This window comes from Eubalaena glacialis, chromosome 6 (assembly GCF_028564815.1).
Source record: "Eubalaena glacialis isolate mEubGla1 chromosome 6, mEubGla1.1.hap2.+ XY, whole genome shotgun sequence".
NCBI lineage: Eukaryota > Metazoa > Chordata > Mammalia > Artiodactyla > Balaenidae > Eubalaena > Eubalaena glacialis.
In genome coordinates, this window is record NC_083721.1 from 5,531,792 (window position 1) to 5,547,152 (window position 15,361).

Sequence of the window (15,361 nt, forward strand, 5' to 3'; positions counted from 1 at the left end):
AACTGGGACGTCGAGAGGTTCTGTAGCTTGCAGGTCACACAGACAGGATCAAAACCAGGGCAGGTCCCCCACCTGGCCACCTGTTTCACCTTTGGTGACTGGGTGTCACCTTCTTCCGTATCAACAGGCTACTTCCCAGAACGCCTCACCTTAGAAGTATGGCTGGACCCCCCAGTACTCATGGAAACAGACTTTGAGACAGGTTTCCTAGGCTGCCACTTTTTGAACTTCACTCTGTGTCTGTTCTGGAAGACGTTTGCTGGCACTTGGTCCCAGGACAACCCTTTCCTGTGGTTTGGCTAAAACCACCCAACTCCTGGCATGTACCCTCCATACCTCTTGCCAATTAGGCAATGATGAGTGGCCAGATTGGCAGGACACCTCCATTGCCCCTTGTCCCTGCCCTGCTTTTATGGTCTTTTAATGGAACAGTGGGGATGTCTGACCTAATGGCTCCTAAATTCTAAGACCTGGGCTGCCCGTGCGGGATTCAAGTTTGGTTCAGGCATAACAGCACTTAGCACAGCTTGGTCATGTCCAATGTGACCCTCGATCAACCAACTTCAGTTAAATACTACCATGTTGTATGAGGGCTCACTACTCATCCTGAAATACACAAGATTTAATTTGTTGGCTCACATCAGGGCAAGGCACCATGTTTTGTTTCTCATTACCTTTTCTGTAGTGTATCTGGAATCTCTTTTATTGAACCCAGTGAATTGGGCATTAAAACTAAGATTTCCTTTGAAACATCAGTTCCAAAATCAAATTGTAACTCCTATGACTTTATAATACAGTTACGACGTTTGCTAAATGTTCTCACTAGACTTGTTAATAACTCTACCTACAGCTGTTAAAATAGGTCTCTAGGCGGATCCTGGGAGTGGTGTATTACCTCCCAGTAGCTAGTCACTGCTGACCAAACACCAGAGGAAGGTCTGCCCATCGTTTCCGTACATAATAACGACCCTTAGCCAGAGATATAGCACATTCGTTGCAGGATCATTCATCACCAAGAGTCGTTTACCTCCCGGTGGTGCCTGACTGTTGGTCGATGGCATTTTCTAATTATTGGGGAAGTAGAGACGTGATGCTTTAAAACGCTCTGGGCTCTGCCTACAAGAATCCAATAGGGGAGAGCCATTAATTTCTAACCAGAATGGATGGTCAGCCTCACAAACTGACAGGCACCCGAAATGTCCCATTAAAACTGGAAACCCAGCCCCACAGATACTCTGGCGTGTTCTTACCGGGGCTACATGATAGAAACCACAACACAGTTTTATGGATGAAAGCGAATGTATGTCGGACCTCTGATACCAGGTCCAATTATAAGAACCCACCTCCATGGAAAGGCCGCCTTATTCGAGGGTGGAGGGGCGGAGGTAGGGCGGGACCCCCAAGCTGAGCCCAGGCTCCCACCGTGGCACCGATCTGGGCTGTACCACACACTGGGTGCCAGCAGACCTCCTGGCAGTCCTTCCTCTTTTTCTCTGCCCAGAAATTTTATTCTGACTTAAGAGGTTTTCCTTTCCTGCCAGAGCCTGAGTAATTGGATTTTGTAAGGTTCGTTCTGTTCAGAGCCGTTTTTGGGCACAGCACTCTAGCTGTGTTGTTTATGACTTTCGCATTACCGTTCAGTGTCAAGCCCGCTGCAGTGTGGTCCCAGCTGACTGGTAAACTCATATGAACATCAGCCCAGCCTGCAGTGCTTGAAAATGGATGAAAAACTCCATATACCCTAACGGAAGTTTCCCTTGGAGTCAAAAAGCTCTTAGGAAAGTGTGAAAAGTATCACAACAAAGTAATGAAAATCTGAGACAGCCAAATAATGACACACAGCCTCACCGACTGCTCCTTCTCCAAAGGCTTACAATGCTCTGCATTCATCCGCACCCAGGCTTCCCTAACCTTCAAGTGCCCTGTGCCAGTAGGACCTGGGAAGTCTGACAAGTGAGTCATTTTGAGAAGTCGATTACAGAATGCCCTAGAGTCACTGAAGCGCGGGAGAGTTGGGAAGAAAAGGCATATACCTCAGAACAGTTCAAATCAAGGAATCAATACGCCCTGAAGACTGGCCCTTCTCTTCTCCTCCCCCCATGCCCCATCTTGAACATTTGCCTTCTTCCATATGAGAGGCGACCCTGGGATAGATGACCGCAGGGCAGTTTTTCTTGTACCTAAAACAGAGCTTATTTGAAATGGCAGCCTCAACCCTGGGCGATGCTGACATGGCTGGTGGTGTCTCGGGGGAGCTTTTAACAAACACATAAACCCCAAACTCTATTAAATGGACAGCCACCCAACAGTCCTCCCCAGATCAATGTGTGCTTAATGAGAAGAAACCAAGCCCCAGCAGAGAGGGGAGACCCTTCCCCGCGGTCGTTCTCTTTAAGTCATGCTCCTAAGTCAACCCCTAAGGATAATCTATTTTTTTCATTCTGGAGTAATTCTAATACAGTGGTTGAATATTTTGGGTTTCTTTTTTTGTTTTTCTGGATGAGATTAGGTTCTTGTTATTGTTGCCATTAGCAATAATGCAAGTACCGAGGAGAGAGGCGGCCAGGGAGTCACTGAGCAGGGGATAACCGTGCCTGGCTTCCTGTATCCTGCTGTTCTGCAGACGATCGCTCCACGGTCCTGTTGACGGATGCTGACTTCGGAGAGGCAGCGAAACAAAAGTCCCTGACGGTGACACACACGGTCCATTACCAGTCAGTGTCGCAGGCTACCGGGCCCTTGGTGGATGTTTCGGACGCTCGGCCGGGAACGAGTGAGTGGTCACACATCACTTAAACTCTGTGGGTGTTATCAGTGCTGAGAACACATTTGTGCTCCATGGCTGTGCAATAAAATGTGGGGTTTCTCAGCTCTGTGCCTAAGAAGCAAGTAGGTATGATGACATCTTTGATTGGGACCTTGACTTTGTCTTGTTTGATCTGAGCTGTTATTAAAATTGTATCAGTTGAAGCCAATAACTCTTGGTATTGGTTTACTAAGAAAGTGTTAGAAATTTCAGGTCCAGTTATTTTTTTTTTTATTTAGACAACACAGGAAAAGAAGTTAGTTAACCTTAGTGAGTATCTCCTCTGTGCCAGGATTGGGATAGAAAGATGATATCAGTCTGTTATCTTGGCCACAGCCCTGTCAGGTACCTGCTTATACAGTAGAAGATATTAGAGCTCCCATTTTACTGATGAGGAAACAATCTCAGAGGAGTTAGGGAAACAGCCCAAAGTTGTACGCATACTGTGTAGTGAAACCAAGATTCAGCTGTGGGTCCGTCCGTCCTCCGAGCTTACGCTTTTCTCCTGAACCTCAGTATTTGAGAAGAATATAGTCCTGCTAAATCTGAGGATTATGTTTGGTTTAGTTATTAAGATTTGGATCCATATTATATGGAAATTAATTACTGTGATGAAATTAAATACCCTAATATGTATCTAGAGCTTATTAATTAGATATTCTTATTCCTTCATAATTTAAATTGTTCCTAAATCTCTCTAAAGACTGAGAAATTGATGTCCCGATTATTGTCTTTTCGGAAGTTTTGATGCTAGCTTTTAAATCATTAATCACTCTCTTTGAAAAAATTTTTACATCCTTCGAGTAGAGTGCTAGAATTAGAAAAATAAATATTATAATGCTTAAAGCTGTTCTTTATAATGTCTGCCTTGTAAGGCATTTGTGAAATGCACTGAGCTTCCTGAAGCCAACTGGTTGATTCCTAAGCAGCATCGTACTATGCAGGGAAACGGTGCTAGCGGTTACTGAAATTCATTTGAAAAGTCGTTTTCAAGAACATTCTGAAGGAGTCTTTTATTCCTCCGCTCTGTGTAACCTCACGTCCTTCCTTCTCTGATGACATTAGCACATTCTGAAGACACGAACGGGACGTGAGTGAGGATTAGCTTTGTGAAGGAGTGCGCAGGGCTAAGATCTTTGCTCTTAGAAAGTGCTCCCAGGTCCTTGACGTTCTCTCCAGCTATGGGCTTTTCCATCATGATCTGCCTGGGCCTGCTCCTGGCTACTTCACGACACTGCACTGATGGCTTTCTGGGCCACTTATGGCTATTAAACCCGGGAAAGATGACAGACCCAGGGGACTCCTATCAGTGGATCCTTGACCTCAGCAGGCCTTTGTCCCCGGCAGAGTGGAAGTTAATGGAGACCTTAGCAGCAGGATAGGAAAGAGGCAGAGGAAACAGGACAGACGCCCCAGGGAGTGGCTCCCCATCTTCTGTGTGCATCAGAATTACCCAGGGTGCCTGTTTAAAATGCTCGTTCCAGGCTTCCACCCCCAGGGATTCAGATCCATTGGTGTATGGCGGGGCCTGAGAATCTGCATTATAATCGCCATCTAGGGTGATTCTGTTGCTGGTTGCCTGGACCCCTCGTTGAGAAACACTTCCCCAAGTGTTAGGCTCGTGTCACGTAGAGCCCGGGAGGAGGTGTCCACAGTAGCACAGCCTTGCAGGAGCCCTCAGACCTGCCGGGCTCACCGCACAGCAGGTGAAAAGAATCTGCATGTCCAGCTCCCTGCCAATGCTCAGCTGGCAGAGAGACGCACAAAGGCTAGTCGTAAACAGCCAAGGCCAGACAGGAGGCAGTGAAACTAAAGCACGGGGAAGCTTCTAGCTGCCGGCTCAGCCCCAGAACAAGGGAAGGCTGATTTGATGGCTTTCAGAATATCCACAAAGACACGCATCTGCGTCACTAGCAGAAGCTCTAACGAGTGAGAGGTGAGGGTCTCTCACTCACCTCAGGCAGGAGGCCGGCAGAAGGGACGTGTTGGCCTCCCTCTCTCGTGGCCTCTTGGCTCTAACGGTGTAGGCACGGTTGGGGAGCTTTAAGAATTCCTTCATTCAGACTCAGAAACCTTCATGAAGGTGTTACTTCACATATGGCCAGTGCCCAGGGTTGGAGGTACCTCGAAAGGTGCAAAAAGACATTCATTTCATCTGAGTGGAGGAAGTCAAACGTGAAGCAAGGAGCGAAAGCGTTTTTTGTTTATCAGTAGGTACGAGGAACAAATAGAACAGAATGATGAGATGGTGAGTCGGCCGGGGGCGTGGGGACCGGGGGAGGGGCTGGCTCAGTGTGAGGCTTGGGGAGGACCTCCACTGAGTCACACGCAGGAGTCAGTCGGCCTGCCAGGCAGAAGGAACGGTACGGGAAAGCCTCTAAAGCACGTTGGGGGCAGAAGTGGGACCTGAATGGGGACGGGGAAGGCGGATAGGACGAGCCAGAGACACAGCCAGCCTGGTTTTGCAGGCCTCACGGGCTAGTGTCACACATCTGCAGCCCGTTCTGAGGGTGTTGGGATGCTCGCCCAGGGCTTGCCTGATGATCAGATCCCACAGAAACCGCTACAGCTTCTGGAAAGACGCTTCTTTCATTGGTGATGAACTTCATTAAATAGTGTTTACAAACAAACACTTGGAAAATCTACGCAAATTCATTCCTCAGTCTCTAGTTCCATAAAAATAGAATTATTCATTTAGCATCTGCAGAACGTTCTCCATTAGTAAAGATTTCAGGATCTTTTTTTTTTTTTAATTGGAGTATAGTTGCTTTACAATGTTGTGTTGGTTTCTGCTGTACAGTGAAGTGAATCAGCTATATGTACACATATATCCTCTCCCTCTTGGATGGACCTCCCTCCCACCCCCCTCATCCCACCCATCTAGGTCATCACAGAGCACCGAGCTGAGCTCCCTGTGCTATACAGCAGGTTCCCTCTAGCTATCTAGTTTACACATGGTAGTGTATTTATGCCAAACCTAATCTCCCAATTCATCCCACCCTTCCCTTCCCCCACTGTGTCCACATGTCCGTTCTCTACGTCTACATCTCGATTCCTGCCCTGCAAATAGGTTCATCTGTACCATTTTTCTAGACTCCACATATATGCTTTAATATACAATATTTGTTTTTCTCTTTCTGACTTACTTCACTCTGTATGACAGACTCTAGGTCCATCCACATCTCTACAAATGACAGAATTTTGTTCCTTTTTATGGCTGAGTAATATTCCATTGTGATCATTTTGTTGTATTAAATATTTCTCCAAAACCACATTACGAAGGACTAAAGGCATTGTATTTTTTTATTTGGAAGTAGAAACGGTGGGTGTCTCCCCCCAGCAGATCAGCACAGGAGTCCAAAGCCTTGAGCTTTCTGCAGCCCAGTCCTCTGCTTGCTTCTGGTACCCAGAGCTTGTCACCTGGGCCCAGGTGTTACGCCTGCCTCCCCTCAGTCCCCTGGGGCAGGTTCCTCTCACTGCGGTCTGGCGTATTTGTAGAGATTGGTTTACAGCCTATTTCCTCAACTACCAAAGACATTCTTGTTCTATTCTAATTTTGTTGTTATTGTAGGAAACTTTTATTTTTAAGAAGAACATCTAAAATATGTTGCTTGCACATGAGCACGACTGTTCTGTAGAAGTTATGTTTCTAAGCATTGCATTAGTTTGCCAAAGAGTTGCAACAAATTCTTATTACAAGGATGGGAGAAATCGCAATGATTTGCTGTATCTCTCTTTCAAGATGTGAAAACACATACCGTGGCTGTGTCCATGGCTCTGTTCACGTCCCCGTCTCTCCCGTGGGTTAGGACACACTTGGAAGCTGGGTCTCTGTTCACGCGGGTCTCCCCAGCTGCTGCCAGAGGGTCCAACACACAGTAGACCTTCGGTAAATACATTTAGATCCTGAGCGACCATATGTATACTTATGTCAGAAGTTTTGAAATCAGAGTAACAGGGATGGAAAAGTAAGGATGTTTAGTATTTTCAGCAGGAGTCGGGCAACCAGTTTCTTCCCTCTCTTTGTTCTCCGTTTCCTGAGACATCTGATCAGCTGTGTGTCTGTATCGCCTCGCCCAGTTAGAAGTGTTTCTTTCCACATGTACACAGTCGGCCCCCGGGACACGTTGCAGAAACTTACCAATGAGGTCATCACCTTGGAGAACTTAAACCAACCTTTTTACTTACAAAGTGTGCAAGGGTACAAAGACATGTGAAGTGATCGGTGTTAGATTTGACCCGGGTTTGTTTTGTCATGTTTACCTGGATGTCATCCATCCATCATCATTTATTCATTCCTGCAAAAAGCATTCACCACGCAGGGCTGGACTGGAAAACAAATAAGACACGGTTCCCATCCTCACCAGTTACTACCAGTGGGCATCTTTCTGCATCACTGGCATTCTCCAGCGTCTAGTTTTGTGATTTTTCATGGCTATTTTCCTGTCAAACTCTCGAAAGTGAGTTTCTAGCCTTCCTGGTCAACCCATCAAATCTCCCGTCACCATCTTCATTAAACAGGACACATTGCATCCCATGTCAAGTGTCTGTCACTCAGGAGTCATGGGCTAAGCCCCAGATTCATTGATGCCTCCCACGTGCCTGTGGTTCTGTAGCTCGTTAATGTCACGCACGTCTCACAACAGCGCTGATGGTGGGCAAGGTCGTCACCCACCAGTCACAGAGAGGAAAGCAACGGGCACACCAGGGAGGTCACAGCCAGTGAGTAGTAAAGCTGGACCAAACTAAGAGACGCTCACCCCAAATCCCCACTCTCAACCCCTCCACGCTCCTCTAAGCAGAGATGATGCTTCTGTAAGGACTGCTGGGGACAAAATAGACTTCACATATATATTAAATAAGAGCTTACAACACGGATTGAATCTTTCTTGTTGAGACTTTGAAAAGCACGCACACTCTATTACCCGGGATGGTACTCAACACGCTGCTGGAAAATACCTGATGACAGTGAAGAGAGTCCGGAGTGTGATAAGCCCTTGATAAATATTTGTTCATTGAATGATAGGAATGTTCAGTCTCCCCGTTTCACCCTGTCTATGAGACAACTGGTAAATTCATCGTGCAAAGCCAAGGCCTCGGCATCTGTAAGATATGAAAACCAGTAGCAGGAATGAAAACCGATTATATACATGACATGTTTTATGACCTTATTATCCACCAAATCCTCTCATCCCAAGTTCAGGATAATTAAAATAATTTGATTCAATGAGCAGAAGCTTAATTCAGGTTCAGACCCAATGCTGAAAGGCCAAGAATTATTTATATCACTTACCCCTAATTCATTTGTTGTTTAGCAAGCATAATGCCTCATCACTAGATTTTATTTATATTAGGATGCTGGAGACCCAAATAAAATACTTTCCATGCAGGGACAGTAAACCCCAATATTTATTTGCTTAATAGATTAACTAGGAAGGTCTACGAAGGAGGCCACTGAGTGGAATCCAAGTAAAATTTTTATTTTAGCTGCTATCTCAGAAACTATCCTACAGAAAAGTTCAATTCAGGTACCAAACAGCTCCAAAAACCTGATTATTAAAAAATGTGTCAACTCCTGAGTATTCTACCTACAAGGACAGTTTTGCCTATAGGATGCTTGCTTAGAGCAGAACGAAGTGCAGTTCAAGGAAAGTAATATCATGACCTATATTCCCAATATTATCAGGCCACTGGTAAAGCTGTCCTCATCTAGGAAAAAAAAAAAAGGGATAATGAACAAAGTTAACTTGAAAAGATGGCTTGAATAGTGCCACTTGACCATGGAACTTTCCAGATAGGGTCATCTCAGTGGGAAAAGGGGCTATGGAGGGGGACAAGGTCTCTGCCCCACCATTAGTGGGTGAGCTTGACAGGAGGAAACACAGATGAGGGTTTGGGGAGTTGAGGAAATTGTGTCCCAGAAGTGATACTATCAAACTGACCCCCTCTTCCACAAACATCCAGGCCAGGAGTAAAACTGATCCACAGCTGTACTTACAAGAAACTTAAGGAAGAATAAAAATAAGAACCCTCAAAACTTATGTAAGGGACTGGGTAATTTTCTGGAAAAGATTCATTAGCATTTAAATAACAAGCTCCACTATTTAAGCTCCACTTATCACGTCGACAGTGCCTGGAAGACATTTAGCCTCCTACCCAGGAGAATGCTTTTCTATCTCTTTGAAGATCTCTTTCCTAGCATTTCAGCAGAGAAACCCAATTATCATTTATACCTTGCTGTCCAGAGAGCTTGGCTCTCCAGCATAACTCATTTACATTCTAATCAAGGCCGTGAAAAACCTTCCAATAAAGTCTTCCGTGGAATTTTGTAAGTAACGGATGAAATGAGGCTGAAAATCGATGCCCCAGAGAATTATGCACCAAGACGGAGCATTTTGATGACCCAGGAGATCTTAATATGTATCGATTGAGCTGCCATCGTTAGGCTTTTCTCCGCAGCATTGTGGAGTGATGGATTAGGTCCAAAGTCCGATCACTAGAAACTGGCAAAAAGGAAAATCCTCCAATTTAAAAAGAAAGTCATTTCACCACTTTCAAGTGTCGGGTCCCATGACCCCGCATAGAATCATAAATGAACTAGTGTCATGCAGATACTGCACCAGGACTCCTAGGTGTCCAGGGTGAGGACACGCATGGCCAAGTAATGGGCAATCTTGGACTGACAGGTGGGGTCTTGGGCTCCGTTTCTGCCACTTAATAGCTGTGTCACTTCTCCCTGAGCTCCCATTGTGTCAGCCATAAAGTCACCCTGAGCTGTGTGTATTCATCCAGGGAAGTCTGTGTGCCGGGGATCACAGCGGGCTCTGTGGGATGATTGGAGGATGAACACCCTTGCCCCTGTCCTGCAGAGACGTGCAGGTTCAGGAGAGCACATAAGTGAGGCGGTGTCATCAGGCCACAGATCGTCCCTCTCAGTTCTGTTCCTTCGAAACTGCTCCATTCGTGATAAGCAGTCAACACAGACTGCTGTGTTTAGAAGTGGCCAGATCATTTTCAAAATATAACTGCATAAAGTTCCTCTTTGAAAAGCAGAGAATTCAAAAATGGAAAAGGACCTTATGTTGCCTTCAGGCTGGAGCCCCAGAAAAATCATTCCAGGTAACTGAGCCTCTCCCCTTTTCCACGGAATTCTAGAAAAGGGAACATTGCCAACTCCAGTGTCCAATGTTCTGTACTGTTGGAACATGTTTTTTGTTAGCTAAGAGTTGAGGTAAGAACTCAGTCCACCCCCTTGACCTCTTGCCTCTGTTTCCAAATTTAGAGACAGTGAAACCCATCTGGTTCCATCCTGTGTGTCCATAAACCTCTATGTTTCTGAAGATGGGAGACCTGTGACATCCAGATATGCAATGACCCTTTGTCCTCCACACTGAATAACCCAAGTCTTGGTCACAGTTCAGACAATTCCATTGAAGAGATGCTACCACGTGCAAAGGGATAAGAAGGTGTTCAGACAAAAGGGGATCGTCCCTCTTCTCTCTGCTCTAAGAACGTGCAATTTAGTTGATGAACAAAAGTCTTACTCGAGGCAGTGAGTGAATACAAGACAACAATCTATACAGGAGACAGCTGCTTGCTTTCCTGGGGCTGCTCTAACAATGTGCCACAAACCGGGTGGCTTAAAAGAACTGAAATTTATTTCCTCACAGTTCCGCTAGCTAGAAGTCCAAAATCAAGCTGTCCTCAGGGCCATGCCCCCTGTGAAGCCTGTAGGGGAGGACCCTTCCTCGCCTCTTCCTAGCTTCTGGTGGTGGCCTCCGGGCTCCTTGGCCCAGCTGCAGCCCTCCAGTCTCTGCTTCCATAGCCCCACGGGGCTCTCCCCTCCTTGTCTGTCTCCTCATCTTGTTACGATACCAGTCATGTTGGATCCAGGGCCCACCCTACTCCAGTCTGACCTCATGTGGACTAATTACACCTGCAGTGACCCTATTTCCAAATAAGATCATTCTGAGGTTCTGGGGTTAGGATGTGGACATATCTTTTCTGTAGGGGACACAATTCAACCTGTAACAACACCTCGAGGTAACACTGTAGAAAGGAAGCCACATTAGAGCGTATTTGGCTGAACTCTCTCCTTTTACAGAAGTTGGTGATTCTCAGGAAGTTTAAGTGATACAAGGGGGGTCATGAAACTATTAAGAGCCAAAAGCAAGACCCAAATCCATTTGGAGTCCTGAGTCCAAATCTGATATTCTTCCCCAACAGGGCTTGTTTAAGTGCTTAAGTATCACCTGAATGTTTCAGACCGTAGAGGAGAGGAAGCCAGTACTCTGGACAGGGGTAGTCAGGGAGAGCTTCCTGGAGGCGTGAGCCCTGCTGAGTGGATCATAGGGCTGGGTCGGGAGAACCCCACTCAACACCATGATCACGGCCGACCACCCTCCTAGAGACAAACCTTGTTCTGGTTCTTCTCAGATCCCACCACCAGGAGGAACGCGAAGGCTGGGCCCACAGCGAGAAACCGGTATGCCAGCCAGTGGACCCTCAACAGACCCCACCCCACCGTTTCAACACACACCCTCACCACTGACTGGAGGCTGCCAACGCCCAGGGCTGCGGGGTCCATGGACAAGGAGAGTGACAGTTACAGCGTCAGCCCCTCCCAAGACACAGGTAGGGCCTGCGTGCCTCCTTCTCTATCCCGGGACAAGTAGGGCCCACACCCTGGGCTTCAGGGCCCTACCTGTTCCCTTTCAAGGTCAATTTCAAATTGCTAGACCATTTACCTAACAGGTACCGATACAGCTGTACTGCCTTGACCATGTCCAGGGTCCAGTGAATTCCGCAAAGCAGAGCCAAAGGAGTCTAGTTTGCAGGCATCCCGAATCTCAGACTCATACTTCTCCCTCTCCTTTTCCTTCCTGCCCTGCCAAGAGAGACATAGAAATTTCTAAATGTTCTCCCTCAAGATTACAGTCATTCTGATTATACTCTGAGGGCATCTGACCCAAGTGCAATTAAGACATTGCACTTGAAGTTACATGACAAGGTCATAGCACCCTCTATAGGGAACACGGCAGATCCCTTTGACAATTAAACAGGGGTTGATTATAAGGTAAGCCATTCCTACCGTACCATCCACCACCAAGATCTTACTCTGCAGAGAAGACAGAGCCTAAGAATAGCACTGGGTTGCCCACCCCACCAATCTAAAATTTTGAAAAGAAATGATATCTAAACTTAATAGCTGTAGGAAATTTTAATACTCATTTTCTTTTGTTCTGGATGATATACTTCAAAAATAGTCTGCCAAAGGTGGCGTGTCACCATGTACGTTTATTTTTATGGCAGTTATTTCTCTTACAAGAACCTCAGAGTTCCACAGAGGTGACTTCAGAACTTTTGAGTGGGTTTAAAATGCAGAGAGTCCTCTACCCAAGATGCTCCTTTTATGGTTCTAGAGGTTTTCTGGTCCCCGTAAAGGGTGGCAGACACAAAGAATGAGTCCCAGGGTCAGAAGCCATTTGGCCTAGTGAGCAATTCCGTGCAGCCACATCTTCATCTCTAGCCATCGTCCTGTCTTCCTGCCACGCAGAGGCCAGAGGAGCTGAGTGCAGAGTTCAGATCATTCCTGCCAGTGAAAGACTCTCTCTGGTCCAGGGGGACTCGCAAAACAGGGCAGGGAGGGGGCCACTGCAGTTCATTTGCACCGCATTCCCAGCTGCCTTAACTAAACGCAGAATTTTTTCAAGGGGATGTATTACTACTGATCTATGGCAATGTCCCAGGCTGGGGACATCTGACTCCAGGGATTCTGTTGACACCCCGAGGCCACATAGCTGAGGATCATGAAGGTGGCCTCACAGTGACAAAGGCAGTCCTCAGACAAAGACCCAGCACCCCTGCCGGGCTACCCAGTGACTGGGAGAAATAGCTACAAGCCCAGAGCGCCACCCGGTCAGGGCAGACTCACGATGACACATCATCCGTCTTGTTTTCTCTTTCTCACGGCACAGATCGAGCGCGAAGCAGCATGGTCTCCACAGAAAGTGCCTCTTCCACTTACGAAGAACTGGCCAGGGCCTACGAGCACGCCAAGATGGAGGAGCAGCTGAGGCACGCCAAGTTCACCATCACGGAGTGCTTCATCTCAGACACGTCGTCCGGGCAGCTGACGGCAGGGACAAACGAGTACACAGACAGTCTGACCTCCAGCACCCCTTCAGAATCGGGGATCTGCAGGTTCACCGCATCTCCCCCCAAACCTCAGGATGGAGGACGCGTGATGAACATGGCGGTTCCGAAGGCGCATCGGCCAGGTGAGACGAGACACGTGTGGACCAGCGGTCGGGGAAGCTCATCTTCCCAGGTCACACTGGTCTGTTGTGAAAGCCCTGGTTGGTATTTAGACTGGGTCTTCTGTTTATTGACTGCTGCATAATGCACCACCCCAAAGCTTGGGAGCTTACAACAACTGTGATCATTTGTTCCGTTCTTGAGTCTGAAATTGAGTCAGGGCTTCGTGGGGACACGCATCTCGGTTCCGGCCGTGTCGATGGGGCAGCTCAGTTACGGAGAGAGGAGCCACGTTCAAAATGGCTCACTCACCTGGAGGGTTGATGCTGGCCGCATCCTTCCTACATAGGTTTCGCCACGAGGTGGCTTGTGCATCCTTATGTCATGGTGACTCAGTTCTAAGAGCCAGTGTCCCAAGAGAGACAGTGGAAATAGCCAGTTTCTTAAGGTTGGGCCTGAAAACTGACCCATCACTTCTGCCATATTCTGTTGTTCAAGCAACCACAGAGCTCTGGGAGCCCAGAGTCTAGAAAAGGAGATCACCACCACATGAGAAGTATCGAAAATATGGGGGTGATGTTTTAAAACTGCCGTGCTGAGGGTTTCAGAAGGAGAGCAGTCTTACCAGGGAGCCAGCCTTTGGCACTTGGCTTCCCTGAGTTACCCAAAGTGACAGTAAATGGCTAGTATCAGGTCGACCAGTAGTTTGGTGTCTGCCTTGAGCAGTATTCTGGGTGTGTGGATGGGAGCTGCAAACCCTAAGGCCTGCAGGGCCTGGCAGATCATGTAAGTCAAGAGGGTGGGGAGCGGGGTAAAGGGATGGATGGGGACGTGGAGAATTCAAGAGCTGAGTGACTGTCTAGGGGAAAAGGACTCTAGCAGGCTCCTGCCAACTAATCCTGAGTGGAAACTGGGGGCCGTGTGAGCGAGTTTCTCACGAGAAGCCAGAAATTTTGGTGTTCTATGGCGACTCACACTTTTCAAGTGTTTGCTCAGATACGTGCAAACCATTGTATGGGGCAACTGAAACACATCTTTAGTTTGGATCCGAACCACGGCAGCCGGATGTAGTTCTCATGTGAAGAATCACTTTTTCTTTTTCACCCTGAAGTACCTGTCTGTAGACTTGACTTTGTGCACTGGCCTATCCATTCTTGTGGAATCCAGTTTTATTTCTCGTCTTCCCATTTTCTGAACAGCGATACAGGTTCTATTTCAAAAATACATCTTCATTTTAAATCCCCACGATTCCTTTGGGCTTTATGGCATAAGGCCAAGCTGAAATGAGCTTTATAAATGCATAAAGATATATAAAATAAGAATTGTCTATCCAAACTGAGTCAAGATCCACACCAACCTCCTGTCAAGAATGATAGCTTCATTTATCTCCGTGCTCTCTACCTCCTCAGGGAGAAGACTTTGTTTGTGGGTGTCTTTATTCAAGGACTTTTTGTTGTTGGCCTTTATTTGCAAGGCAGATGCAGCAAATGTAGGAGAAGTGCCATGGCATTTTGTGGCTGTAAACCTCGAGGGTAAGGAAGACAAGAGAGGAGAAAATGAGCCTGTGGGCCGGTTGTTTAGTCTCGCTGGGCTGCAGTTGGCTCATCTGTAAAATGGGCATGGCATCGACGCCCACCATCTGGGGTTTGTGTAAGCTGTATGTCGCCTGATGCAGGCATCAGCAGCCTTAGTTGTAGCTTCTGTTGTCGCCTCGTTGACTTGTTGTCAGGGCTCCCACAGTGACTCCAATGACAGTCTGCAGATGTACTGCTCGCCCCCCTCTTCCTTCCTTCTTTGGTTTATTTTCCTTCCACGGCCATTGGTTCCTGGAGAGCATCTACCTCATTTGTGTATCAATATCACCCAGTTAAGTATATGCATCACACTCCCATCTGAGATACATGCCATGCTTCCCCTTGTGTAGAACCAGCTCCTAGGTTAAATGTCCTATGTGTGCCGGTCTTGAAATAATTAAAGGTTTGTATCTTTTTGATGGCTTGTTGTTCATGGTGTTGGATTCATATTGAAAAAAAATGTTTGAACTGTTCTCATGATATTGTTGCCTGGATCTATCAGAACAACTGAAAGATCACAAGTAAGGTACTATTGTCCTAATACGCTATTTAGACTAAAAGGATTTTATAACTGTAGGTATGAATAACTTTTTAAATCCTTATGAATTCTAATGCCCACAAACATTGTTTTTCCACTCTAGATGATGTATTATTATTACTGGACATTTGATATGCTTTTAGAAAAATATTTCATCCTTCTGGAAGCCTTTCTGTTGCTCCTTTA

At 46.7% G+C, this 15,361-nt stretch overlaps 1 protein-coding gene across 1 annotated transcript in view; it reads left to right on the top strand.

Annotated features, from left to right (window-relative positions):
* Positions 1-15,361, top strand: part of DSCAM (DS cell adhesion molecule) — a 741,375-nt gene that overhangs the window by 712,177 nt on the left and 13,837 nt on the right. The window contains exons 32-34 of the mRNA XM_061192687.1: positions 2,624-2,773; positions 11,243-11,440; positions 12,784-13,086. Of these exons, the coding sequence (XP_061048670.1) occupies positions 2,624-2,773; positions 11,243-11,440; positions 12,784-13,086 (651 nt within the window). The remainder of the gene's footprint in view (positions 1-2,623; positions 2,774-11,242; positions 11,441-12,783; positions 13,087-15,361) is intronic.